General features: G+C 32.6%; 1 protein-coding gene across 2 annotated transcripts in view; it reads left to right on the top strand.

The window, feature by feature from the left end:
* The first annotated feature begins 80 nt into the window (after positions 1–80).
* bark (C-type lectin domain-containing protein bark beetle) overlaps positions 81–13,727 on the top strand; it is a 28,870-nt gene continuing 15,223 nt past the window's right edge. The window contains exon 1 of one of the 2 annotated variants that reach the window (XM_013323035.1): positions 81–737. In XM_013323035.1, coding sequence (XP_013178489.1) covers positions 384–737 — 354 coding nt within the window. In that variant the 5' untranslated portion in view covers positions 81–383. The remainder of the gene's footprint in view (positions 738–13,727) is intronic. The other variant, XM_013323038.1, reaches the window with a different exon arrangement.

Genomic DNA, 13,727 nt, shown 5'->3' with positions numbered 1-13,727 from the left:
AAGATGAATGTACGAAGTTTCGTGAGGAGGGAGAAGGCTTTTGATTTGAAACGCACGAACACGAAGCCGAAGCAGGTGGGAGGGCAGGGAGGAGGAAACTACAAAGTAAACGTACAAAACCGGCCAAACGACTTTGTTCAACGGTCGCGCCTTAGCGCGCCTTTTCGCTTATTTTCTGTTATCCCACCCCACCTTTGTTAAATTGTTTTTATTTTGAGTGTGTATCAAATAAATTATTCTTTTATTAAATTTCCACCTTTATTTATAAAAATGGTGTGTAAGTTCAGTAAGTGTCGATGTACATATATGGTGTTTCCCTAGGTGTTGTTGTAAGGAGCGGTAGCAAAAGTGAAATGAATATTTTTGTGTACAGTTAGTTGATAATGGAATGCTCTAAAGACATGGGTTTACAGAAGAGACACAGTCAGTTTAGTGATACTAAGTACAAATGGAGGACTGTACTCGTGTTTGTTATGTTTGCTGTTTACGTTTGTAACGGACAAGCTGTATGGAGTGAAACGGATCCTTATTTACTAAACAAGTCTTTAGGACTGACTGAGTTACCTGGAGGTGTGTTAGCTGGGGGCCGAACACATTGGAAATTAGGTGGAAGTCCATATCTGCTTAGAGATGATCTCCTGGTGGAAAGGGAAGCTGAGTTGGTGATAGAACCTGGGGTGGAATTGAAGTTCGCCCCCATGGTTGGAATTACAGTACGCGGGAAACTGATCGCAGTGGTAAGTTCCTTTTGCGCAAAAAAAAAACTCTATGATAAGTATCAAGTTGGTTCAGTGGCAGTAACTTAGCAGCGCTTTGGGTCGTCGGTTCGATTCGGCATGTTTTTTTTTATTTAGGGTCAAGTTTCGGTAATTTCGCGATTGACAAGCACTGGTTAGTCACATAAACAACCTCGGCAAATGATAATACCACGCTTTACCTGTGACAAATTAATGAAAAAATCAATAAAAAAAACCATAAAAACCTTTGTACAAATTTTTCGTGATAATAAGACAGTCTTATTATAAAATTTGCTTATTCATAACCGAATCCGTTCTTTTGTGACAAGAGAAGAGTATGAAATATTCTTTCGTACTCTTTGTACTTAATATCCCTTGTAATCGTGTCATTGTAACTATTCGTTTAGCAAGTCCTCAATATAGTATATTTCCTCGATAACGCCCTAACTGATAATGTTATCAGAGCCTACGATATTGATTTATTCACCTGTTACTCGAGCCAAATATAGGACACGATAAAATTTAAAACAGTGGCAAACATTTTTATTCCTAAGTACTTAACACATTTATCCTATTTTCTTTTGTAAGAGGTTCATTTTCTCACGTTGATAGTGCAGCGTGGCGTTGCCAATTGTACGTATCAATTGAAAAATATACTCTCAACAAACCTGCCTACTTAGCACAACCAGTTATAACAAAACACCTTGCGATGTATGACTCATTTGGAATTAATAATCGAAGGACGACTTCAATAGGACGTCACAAACTAACGTCTCTCCTAAGATATATATTTATAATGGTTTACTTTATTTGATAAATGAAATAACTATTTGTACTCGTATATCTTTTAATCAAAATTCTTATAAGTTAGCTTATTATGATTTATCCAAAATAAAACTTTTTGGTAAACAAAGCGTTCGTAACATCACTAAAACCCCACGAAGTGTTTTATTGTACCTATTGTTTTTCCCAAATTGTAAATAAGATTTTTCACAATTTCTCGTTTGTCACGAAATTTCCAATTAAAATATAAATATGTGCAATAAGACAAAAATCTACTTTAGTAATGTAACCTACTTTTTTAAACCAATGGATCTTCATCACGCATGATTCACGTCGAATGACCCGATGAACATCTGTCTGACCTGCGACCTCGACATGTCGTTCCGTTCATGCAATCAGCCGTAAATCTCTGGTCTCACCATAGATCTACCGACCGGAAGATGAATCTATTTGTTGACCTTTTAATACCATTTGGTTTCCATTTTTAAAATACTTGTATATTGCCGAAAACATATTTTTATCCATTTTATTCTTATGACAAAAGAAGCAGATATAACAGTGTTTTTATTTTATACAAGTGTTTCCGCAGAGGAATTTTACGGAAATATTTTGAAGATTTTCAGTTTGTTAAGTGTCTATTCCGATGTTATCGGAGAAATTCTTATGAGATAACATGTATTTTTCAATCAAGGCGTAGATTAAATTTATTTTAATACTATAAACGCTTATAAAATAATTTATTAACATTTTTATGCGTATTGTTTTACTAAAACCTTATTTTCCGCGAATTTAGACATTAAGCCGAGTCGCGAATTTCCCACGGGTCTTGGTACACATGTAATTTATTTATGTACAGTGTGTTGGTAGTTAACATGATTTTTGTAGAAGTATTTAAAAAAAGGCATTATATAGATTGTGATAACACTGTTTATGTAAGTTCATGTAATGCAAAAGCTTTCTCTCTCAATAACATGATAAAATAAATTGCTTATGATGAGAATTTCTTGAGGCTGATATACTTTCACTGTCGCTAGAAGGCGTTAGTTTTTTATTATCAACGAAACCTGTCTACAGCACGAGCTAAATAAAAAAAGTCGATCCTTTCGATAAAAAACCACACCCTAATGTATAAGGGTGTTTCGTTTTATCATGTGTTATTCAAACTGTTTTGGCGACATTTTTATATATTTTTTAAATTGATAATGTATTTAATTTTTTTTAAGATAACATTTTACATTCGGTAGAAATAAAGCTTCATTTGTATTTACTAATTTTTGACATTATAATATAATGTCTGCCAGGTTACTAAGAATATTAAATTGGAAGGATGTTGCCACGCATAGACCAACGTCCAACGTAGAACAAATTACTGACCAAGCTAAGGCTCTCAAAGAGCTGAACATCTAGAAGTTATTAGATACACAAGAACAGTAAACAATAATAATAGTGCCCATTTTTTTAGGACGTCACTGATCACGCAATTCTTTATACACTTAGAAAAAAGTTTAAAGTATTATGTGAAGAGCAAACTGGAGTGATCGAATGCTTCTAAATATTCACACTAATCACAAAGTCAAAATTATTTGATGGCACATCGATACGTCTTGTTTGCTACCCTTGCATTGGAATATTAATCGTTCATATTATTTTTCCAGTTTACTGTCACAATGCGACTTAAGCGTAAACTTTTTGGATTACTTGTACTTCGATTTAATAAATCATTAGGGAGTGCCAAGATAAATGACGGTAGACAGATCTGGAGGACGATATCTTAATGTGCCAACCCAAGGATAAAGATTATGAATGATTGAATATATTCCTCTCATACTATAACACACTGTATAGTTTGAGAACCGCTGCTATGTAGAGCGAAGACAAATAACCTGTCCGAGGGGAGATAATGCAGGTGGAAGTAATTCAACAAACGTTCTCTGCGCTGGTGACGCGAAGTTCCGTCTATTGTAAATCCTACTTTTGAAAGGTCCTCAATTTTTTTATCAATATAAAGAAGTTATTAATGTTTCTGCAGTATCATTGTATATACAGGTGGAAATGATTTTATATCAATTTTAGAGATTTTTAGGATGAACATGATCAATTTAAGTCTAAGTTTTGTGATATATGTCGTATGTTTCTTGAAATATGCTCTTATATTCTTAATAGTTATGTTCATTATGGTTATTAAATGTCTATCCTATATTGTATTCCGAAAATACTTTGTAAATATTTCGAAAATAGCTTTGAATAATTTTATAGAAGTAAAAAAACCTTATCGTCTAAATTCAAATGATGATTAGGACCCCATATCAGAATAGTGTCAAGATCTGTAAACAAGATAACTGTGAAATTCAAGACGGTTACGATATACATATCTCCGTCACTACAATTGTGAGTTACCGCTTCAGTATTTTCATCGTAATTTTACATTAACTGAATTTCTACTGCACTCTATCCTTCTCTTTCTGTTTAAAAACCTGGTATAACAAATGTGGTTCATAGTGTTAGAAAGAAAATCTAACATTATGCCGGTGTACTGGCGCAACACTAGCCTTACCAAAATGTCGACGTTTATGTCCCCTCACTAATCATTCTGACACTTGAATTCGTATCGAAAGCGCGCCATTCGCGGCAAAGGATTAATTAATAATGTCTAAAAATAGTAAACAATAGACGTGTTAAATAGCCTACTATTCGTTATCAATAATATAGGACCCGAGTCTACTGACGTCATCTATTTTCTCAATTATATTGTTTACCATGCAGTACCACAGGATGTATTTTTACATTGTTACTAATTTTAAATACAAATATCCGTTAAAACAAAAAATTATATTGTGTTTTTAAAGCGATTGCACCGCTCCATTAACTGTTGTGGGAAAAAAATATTTAACTCTTAGTCGATTTCACGCACTGAATCAAACAATGCCGTAACTTGAGAGAGCCATGTTTAAATACTCCAAGAACACTTTTTGTTTTTATTAATTATGTTGAAATAATTAAATATTTGCTTAAATAATAGTTATTTTAAGTATCACATTTAATATATAATAGGTAATAAAAGTCAAAACCTAACCAGTCCAATTACTGTTAGGAATAATTGATAATTCATTTCGTGTCTGGCAACTTTAAATTACTGCCATACTCAATTTAATTGAAAAAAAAACTATTTTAACATAAACATCCTGCTAGTATAAAAAATCTTGTTATTTAAACATATGATTTAAATTAAACGGTTATTTCAATGTAACAGTTATCCGTTCTGGTTCAATAGTGTAGCTTGACTGAAATTCTTTGGTTATAGTGTGACCGAAAATAAGACTTTTTGCGGAAAGTCTAAAATTTTTTCCAGAAGAAAATATAGTAGTGACAATATCATCCAAAGAAGTTAGTAGTCTACTCTGATATACTTGTTAATATAATATTTTTTATAAATAGTTTGTACTGCTTCTTATATCCAGTTGACGGATGTAACTTTTGTGTTGCCTTATATTAGTTGTAAAATAAAAACATTACAGAACGCAATTGAAAGTAGAGTCATCGGAATAAGAATAAACAGTTTAATGTGACAAATTAAATAGGACTATTTATGTGTACTTGCAATTTCTTGTCACCCTATTTGCAACAATTCAACCGACCTTGAAATTGGATATCGAACGTAAATAGTGACAGATCAACAAATTATTTCTTGCTCTAGTTTAACAGCTGACTACTGTGTTTATAGATTAAAAATCTTAATGCCAACCTTATATGAGTAAATATCTAATTTATTTTAAAGTTTCTAGTGACAAAATTTGATAGTAATTTGGATGTTTCGACGACATTTAAATACTTTTTTATCGTTTGTATTTACAATTCTACTAATTACTAAGTTTTGTGGGTCGTACAAATATTTTTATCATCTTGAATGAAGGACCAAATCAATATGTATATTCGATAAGGAATCAATGACCGAAACTTTCCCAAGAAAACTTCCAACGATACAAAACTTGTTTGTCTTTAACAATCTTAACGGGAATCGAAGATACAATCAGAAAATAAGTCTGAAAAAACAAGTGTGACAATTCTTGACCACCATCACGTACGAAACACAAAAGCGTTAACATCAAAACGGTCAGTCACCGCAACCTATAAAAAAAGCTAATAGATTTACTACAAAATCACTCTAGTATGACGTTTGATAGTACAAAAAAAAACATAGATTTATGAATGAATATTTTGCAGTAGCAAAATAAAGTTTATCACACATTCTTACTCTGTGATTCACGAGATGGTCAATGACTCATACTTTATCAGTGTCACTCGAAGCTGACTAATGTTAGGTGTAGTGTAACATCCTCCATGTTTACGTTAGTATCGCCTTTAGTTTAATAAATCTCGTCACTTAGAGCTAATTAGCAATACCAAGAATCATTTTTCTTATCAAATTGGATAAACTGTATAATTTATCGTATTACTTTTAGCGACGCGGTTGCATGAAACGCTACTAATCATTACTTTGTTACTTTGAACAAAACTCTGGTTTCAAAACCGAGATTTTTCATGGTAATATAAGAAAATAGAGTCACCTGTTTCTGATGATTAGTAGACTTTCATCACATTCATGACATCACTATCAAAATAATTAAAAAGATAAATATGCAATGATACATTTGATATCTCTGTTTTTTCAAACAGAATGGAAAGGGAAAACAATATGTTTTTGTACGACTGTTTTAGCGGTGGAAATCAACGGCAACATTTATGCTAATCATCTAATCAATAATCATTCTGGATCGATTGAAATATCGCATGAGTTATTTTATCTAGTTTACTCTCTGCCCCTTTCAGAATATTTATGTGGACCCTCTTAGTGTAGCTTTAACAAGAGAAATCTACATTAAGGGTCTCTAGTAGTGATCTATAACTGTATTAAATTCGATGCGTAGCCATTGTTATGATATTTTAAGGTCAGACTGTAACAGAATGGCTTGTGTACAGTACGCGGAGTATCTGGGTTGCGCCGTGTGCCGCAGTAGACCTTGCGTAATGGCGACAGCTCACGTCATGCCTTGCGGCGCTAACTGTACGCGATATTGACCACATTTTTACTTTCTTATGACAACCAATAATATTTTCACACTTTTAAACATCTGTGTAACTTTCAATCTCTCTACTATTAATATCATTTGTTTTAAAATCATCTGATTTTTAAAAACTAAATTTACAAAGCTCCTATATTTTGGCAAAGTGCAAGAAAGAAGGATATGGGGTCACAGTCGGATGCGCGTCACATCCGACTCCAGCGTCTATGAGCTATATGAGAAGCCAGAGACTAGTACTAGGACAAGATTGCAACATTAAAGAGTTATGAATGTAGATGGCCACGAAAATCAGATATAAGGAATATGGCTGAAAGAGGATGACAAATTTTAGTTCCTGGTTCTATCTCATGAATTGTTTATAGTGATAATGCTTCAACGAAGATAAGGCGAAATCAAATGATAATGTTGATATTAAATCATTTCAAAAACCTAATCTTTTTGTCATACAAAGAATACAGACGATAGTTTGTAGGAAATTATGAATTTATCAATATTTGTACTATGTTCATGATAACAAATAAAGCTGTTTTACGTTCGTGTACTAAGAATATGGTTGATGGAATATAATATTAAAGCAATTCGTTAACCACACATGCGGTTACACGGTTACAAGGATCGAATTTGTTCCGGCAAAGTGTAATTTATAATATTATACGTCCTTATATTTTAAGTTGCAATGCGTTCACTTTAAAAGCTTACTTATGACGTCAATAATATGACGCGGGTTCATACATCTTATTTAAAAAAGTAAATGCCATATACTGAACTCAATTTGACCTGATCTTATTAGAACGTAAATAAGCCTTTGTCTTAGAGGTTCAATAAACTTATTTATAATATTTATAGTTCAAACTATATTCTTTCGATGTTGCAACATTTTTAATCGAATATTTTTATCCCTTCCTAAAAAAAACATAACAATAAATGTCCGCATGAGTTACAATAGTTGTAATCCACATTTAGATGGATTAAACCTAGATTTTAAATTAACAGATCTTAACTAGACTAAATTACAGCCGGTTAGAAGTTGATATTAACATTAGCACTTGATCAATAGAAGTATAACCTTGCTTTAAATTCCCCACAAACGCCGCGAACATCTAGATTCTTATCAGGCACATTGTACTGTGAAGGTTCACTGTCGGCATAGCGTTAGTCTACTTTTATAACCGCTTTGTTTTTTTTTATACCAATTAGATTATTTTAACCAGATTTTAGAAGGTTCTTAATTTGTTTTCAAAGGTTATAACCTACATCTTACCTTAGATTTTAAGGTTAGAGACTTAAAAATCGATTTTGATGATGCTTTTTTTCAAAAGCTCGTTAGTTATCTTTACATCGGTTTTATAGGAATGGTAGAAGTCATGTCTTATTTTCGCAGTTGTCAATTCTTTACAGCTATATATCATTTCACGGTTTCTAACATTGCCATGTGGAATAAAAGTAATTTGCCATAGGAAATTGCGTCGCAATAATGCAACGCTGATAGAAAGTTTTCATTATTTCTAAAGTTTTCATCTAAATTTCAATACATATGAATAAATCTATATCAAATCAAATTTCAAATTAATTATGTTATAATATTTTATTCTATTTTGGCTATTTGCTTATTCTAGCCATTTTGTATCATTATTGCATTCTCAATGCTTACAACAGACAATGGGATTGTTGTTTCAATTTTCTATTCGATCTCTCAAATCGTGCAGTTCTTCACGATTAGACAGATCACGATTATTAAAAAAAAATCGTATCTCTATGTAGTATGCTATAATAGTGGTAAACCTTATAAGCAACAATAATTTAATGAAGTTACGATATATTACTACAGATTATTCAACAGCATCAAAGATTTTTCTTAGCAATTGTGTGACCTTCTTAAATTACACGCATTAAAAACATTGTTTAAACCACGTGTATTTCGGTCTAGGTACAGACCTGTTTCCGTCCCATCTTTGGTCCTTCTTCAGGGTGAGATTAACGGTTTATATTAACGAGCGCGTTACGCCAGGCACTGAAATTCTAAATTCTTATAAAATTTTATAAAGAGAAGTATTTAGTCTACGAATTTAATCAGGAAGGACATCGACAGATATTCACTGTTAACAATCTTATTTTAGCTCTATCCATAGTGTAGTCTATCTTGCGCAAGATTCACGCACGTTCAGTGGCTCATGTCTAAAGGTTACACTGGCATATAACTAGGAATTGTTACAATATCTATATTATTCCATAGTTTATATATGAAGGTGTGATGATATTAAACACAATATTTTATATTTCGTAACAAGATACGTAAAGTTTGTTGTATAATGGCATTTAAATTATTTGGATATGCCTACAGGTCTCTTAATAACATTTTAGATAAACGTTGCCTAATAGAATAATTGTGAAACACATGTCAATGGAAGACGAGAAATTCCCGCCCATAGACAATTCTTGGATAGAAATACGTGAGGACTACGTGTTTATTAATTACCTGTGGGACTTAAATTGACATATGCATTAGGATAAACAAAGACAATAGCCATTGTCCAGACACAATGTTGCCATTCGCACATGACGATGATAATAAGCCAGCGCCCTAAATGTCAGGTGCTTAAAATTAATTAACGAAACTGTCTAACACACCCGTTCTAAACTATTTATACTAAAGAACATATTTAAAACCTTGATAAGCCTAGTTAAAAACAAGTTGATGGGATATTAGCAATTTAAATTTAGATTTAAATATCCATCTCTATTCATGCCACTGCGTATTTGCACGCTACGACACAACTGGTCCTACTGCTTAATTATAAATATGGCGCCTGTGACGTCATTTGGCATTGTCAAGGTATACATGTAGGTATAGATAGATGTTTAAAACACGCATTTTTGTACATGTATTCGTTATCAATCGCCATGTTTAAACTAATGGTTCGAAATGCTACTATTACAATCACTTTGATGTCTTGAAATTTTAGCTTAAATTCCTATTCTAGCAAAACCATAAATTTCAAAAAGAATACAAGCGACTTGGGTATTTAATTTACGCAACTAAATCTCAAATATTAAGGTAAATTCTGTGATGAATATGTTACAAAGCTATTTATAGAGGTGGTAGAACAACAAAGCTATAACAGTACCCGCAACCTGCAAGCCGACAAACCACAACAATGCATTTCGTGATCACTCGTATAGCCAGCGTGTGACAGATAAAATCGTTACGCTCTGCTTAAAACATGCAATGATTTAGTATTAAATGGGCTTCTAGTTTATAATTAACTTTAAAAGAATCCTAACCTAACCACTGAACAATTTTTTTTATTTAACCTAGGTCTTATACTTGTAATGGCTAGTATAATTATTTCTGGGTTTTATTCCTAGATATTTGGTGCATTAGATGGTCTTTTAATTAATAATTTTAAAGTTCTTGTAGATTATTATGTGAAATCGTGATCGCATTACGTTAAGAAATTCCCAATAACGATTCGCTGGGCAAACGGGTCGGGTATCCGCTGATTTCTCTGTTAGCAACAGATGCATAGTCTACTGCTGTCATAGAATTAACTTAAATCTTACATATTTTATTTACATCTCAATATTTGGCTTTTAATTAGGATTTCTAGAAAGCTTGTTTTAGGCTAATGGTATCTAGATGTCATTTTGTGAAAGAACTAAATTTTCTACGTATATACAGATTTGTATTTAGGTTCTAAACCAAAGTTTTAAAGTTAGTAAATAAAAGGAACTTTAGAATGTACTGTTAGTTTACTAAAAGCTTGCAAAATTATCAAAGCAATGGAATCGACACGAATAATATTGTGAAACAATCATGTCAGTATAACGGAAGTCCTTTAACGTCATCCTGTGCGATTGTACGAGCAAAAACAATAGTTTTTATTTATTGCAATATTGTGTTAGACCTAAAGTTTCAAAGATTTTTAATAAAAGGTAACAAAAAAACAATTGAAGACTGAAATGTCGGAGAGTAATCGATTTAGAGGACGAAAGTCTAATGTGCTAACTGACATAGAGTACAGGAAGATGTTGATTCCATGTGTCCATTCTCTTCCTATTACAACAAGGACGAGATATTGACCCCCAAAAAGAGAAAAGGTAGAACTATATACCGAGACTTTCTTGCACATTTCAGATAATATTTTCTCCGTCTTTATAATACTTCTGTATACATTCAGTAGCAATCGTTTACGTTTAGCCACGGCTAAACTCATTTCTGATTCCACGCTCGACTCAGTCAGCACCACGCGCCTTGTACGCCGGAAGTCATCGCCCCACAACTGACAACCGCCAACGGTCAACTATGGAATTTATTGTCAAACTGCACAGGCATTTTCCCTACGTCAATAAATCTGCTTGTATTGTATACTTGATAGTAAATACGGCACTTGATGTTGATAACTTGACAGATATTTAAATGATTTTCAAGTTACTCTATACCTACCATCTTTATTCTTACGTTTATGTAATTCCTCACTACCACAACATAGGGAAAAAATATTATGCTCTTTGTCAGACAGGTAAATTAAAAATTATTTAAAAATCTAACATGCCTTGTTTAACAACCTCGAACTTTAGCCTGTTAAGTGCCGTTTAGTCGATGTTATGTCGATAAATGTCATCGTTGTATTTAATATTCTTAGTTGAAGCGAGAATTTTTGCAATTCTCGGCGATTTTTTTCTTGACATTGTTTAATAACCTTGATATTTCATCGCGTCCTACTCATATTGAGAATGATTTAAGCTATATGTTAGTAAATCCTTTTCAGTAAGGTGATTCATATAAGTTGTTTTAGTTGATTCTTTCCTATTTCCGATATACGTATTCGAGTGCGTAGGTTTGCTTTAAAAAATAAAGATCTTATTTATACCCTAATCCGCAATTAATTTGTTGGTTAGTTCTCAAATATGAAAAATTCCATGAAAGATATTTGAAAACTAAGAAATTTTACGTTCCTGTTATGCGTTAGAATGACAAGTAAATCAATGTTTTGTATTAATGTTTCACACACCAAAAATGTGCATCTCTGCATCTCGGTGACAGCTGTCAAATTGAGCTATTATCAGTGACGACTATAATTCCACTCGGTTACAGCTAAAAACCGAAAAGGACAACCTGCAAAAACTGTTGCAGGCAAGGACGAGAGCTGTGACTCACCGCGTGGGTTGATTGAACTGGATTTATCTTTTTTATTAAATATCAAAGCATTATAATTATCTTTTGTTTTATATTTTAATTACTGAAATCAAAAATTATTATCACGAAGAAGCGGTGTGATAAGAAATTCATTATTTTACCACGATTTTTAAAAATGAAAAATTACAAAAAAAAAAATTAAATTACGAAGTGGTTTTTATAAATAAAAACCTTGTACAAAATGGTTGGAAATAATTTTAATCTCAAGTGATTTGTACAGAAATTACGATTTCGTTATCTATATCGAAACACTATCAAAAAGTAAACATACGCTTGAAACTATGCGTACCTTTATTATTAGTTTGTGATTCAAAATCAAATCCAAAAAGAGTAGAAATTTGTTTCAAGTTAAATTGATGACGTCAACTCGCACAGGATTGTAAACTTTCTCTTGTGCATTCTGAGAAAACCGAACATTCCAATTTGATGGTATAAAGCCTTTCTTTGTTTATAGTATGTATGACAATAAAACTATAAGGCCCACCACTAGGAAAGTGAAAAAAATGTAATACGATTTTTTTGGATAATACGCTTAAAGATATAATTCTAAGTGCCCTTACGATGGCACCTAGTTTTTTCACCGCAATTATTTTGATCCATGTTCCTTGAAATTTGGTAGCCCATATGACGTCACTCATACCGTGTAATTTAGCGACGTGAACAGATGGGGAGCGTCGGCACGTGACGGTATGAATAGGGGCCGTCAAAAGACAGGATGTGACTATGAAGTGCAAGGGCGATCATGTATGGTCGATGCATATGGAATTTATTTGATAAATACATTTCGATATCATAATTATAAAAAAATATTTAGTTAGGGTAAAATTAGTCATGATGATAGTGGCTTATGTGCAATGGCTTACCTGATACATCAAATGTGATAAAAGAATAGTATGTATTTAGAGATGAAATGGTTGTAATCTATTTAAATAACAAATTGTACTATTGTGTTGTACTTATCTCACTTCTTACTAATATTATAAATGCGAATATTTCGTTGGATGGCTGGATGTTGTGAACACATAGGCTAATTATTGTTTGTTTTTAAACCCGCGCGGACGGAGTCGCGGGTGATCGCTAGTAAAAAATAAGTTTTATGCATGTACTATATTAAAGTTTAAGGTCGTCTATCCAATATTCAATATGTCGACCGTGAGTAGGCAGTCGTAACCTACGGGTGCCATAATCGAACTTGTGATGTCATATGTTAATGACCTTTATGATTAGCATTGACTATTGGTACAAGCTAACCTCACGTGAAACAGAAAGTTTGTCTACGTTGTTTGGTACTGATAGATTTCAAACTAACTCCATAATATGTCATTAGGATTAAATGGTCATTTTATTGCAATTAAAAACTAAAATACGAATAATAAGGCCCACGACTCCATCCACCGGAATTATAAAACAAACTTAATAAGCCTATGTGTTCTTCCAGACTATGTTCTACATCTATGCCAAATTTCGGAGATACCTTCAAAAAAACATCCATCCATCCATCTTAACAATCGCATTTATAATATTAGTGTGTCAAATAGTAGTATAACTTTCTTTGGTTAAACAAGCATAACAACAATGAGTATTGCTTAAACCCAATTCTTTACATCCGATCATTCATTGGACTTGCTTCCGTCAACTTTCAAAATCGTCAAATCTTGTGCAACAGATTTAAATGTTATCGTAACAAATCAGTTAAATAGTAACTGCATTGTGATTCAACTTTCCCCAAGTTTTTTGTCTTTTTTACCTTAAGTTTGTTTTACCAAAGAAATAAGTTTTTATGGGATTTATACCAGTCACGAATTGTATTTAACTGTAATTGTAACTCGAATTGTGATCTGCGATTTATTCCTAAATGTGTGTCAATCTTACATCTTACTAATATAATATCTCCGAAAATACGGATGTCTAGACATTGTTATTGTTACC

Source organism: Papilio xuthus, unplaced genomic scaffold (assembly GCF_000836235.2).
Source record: "Papilio xuthus unplaced genomic scaffold, Pxut_1.1 DF828952.1, whole genome shotgun sequence".
NCBI lineage: Eukaryota > Metazoa > Arthropoda > Insecta > Lepidoptera > Papilionidae > Papilio > Papilio xuthus.
This window is presented reverse-complemented; position numbering and strand designations above follow the sequence as displayed.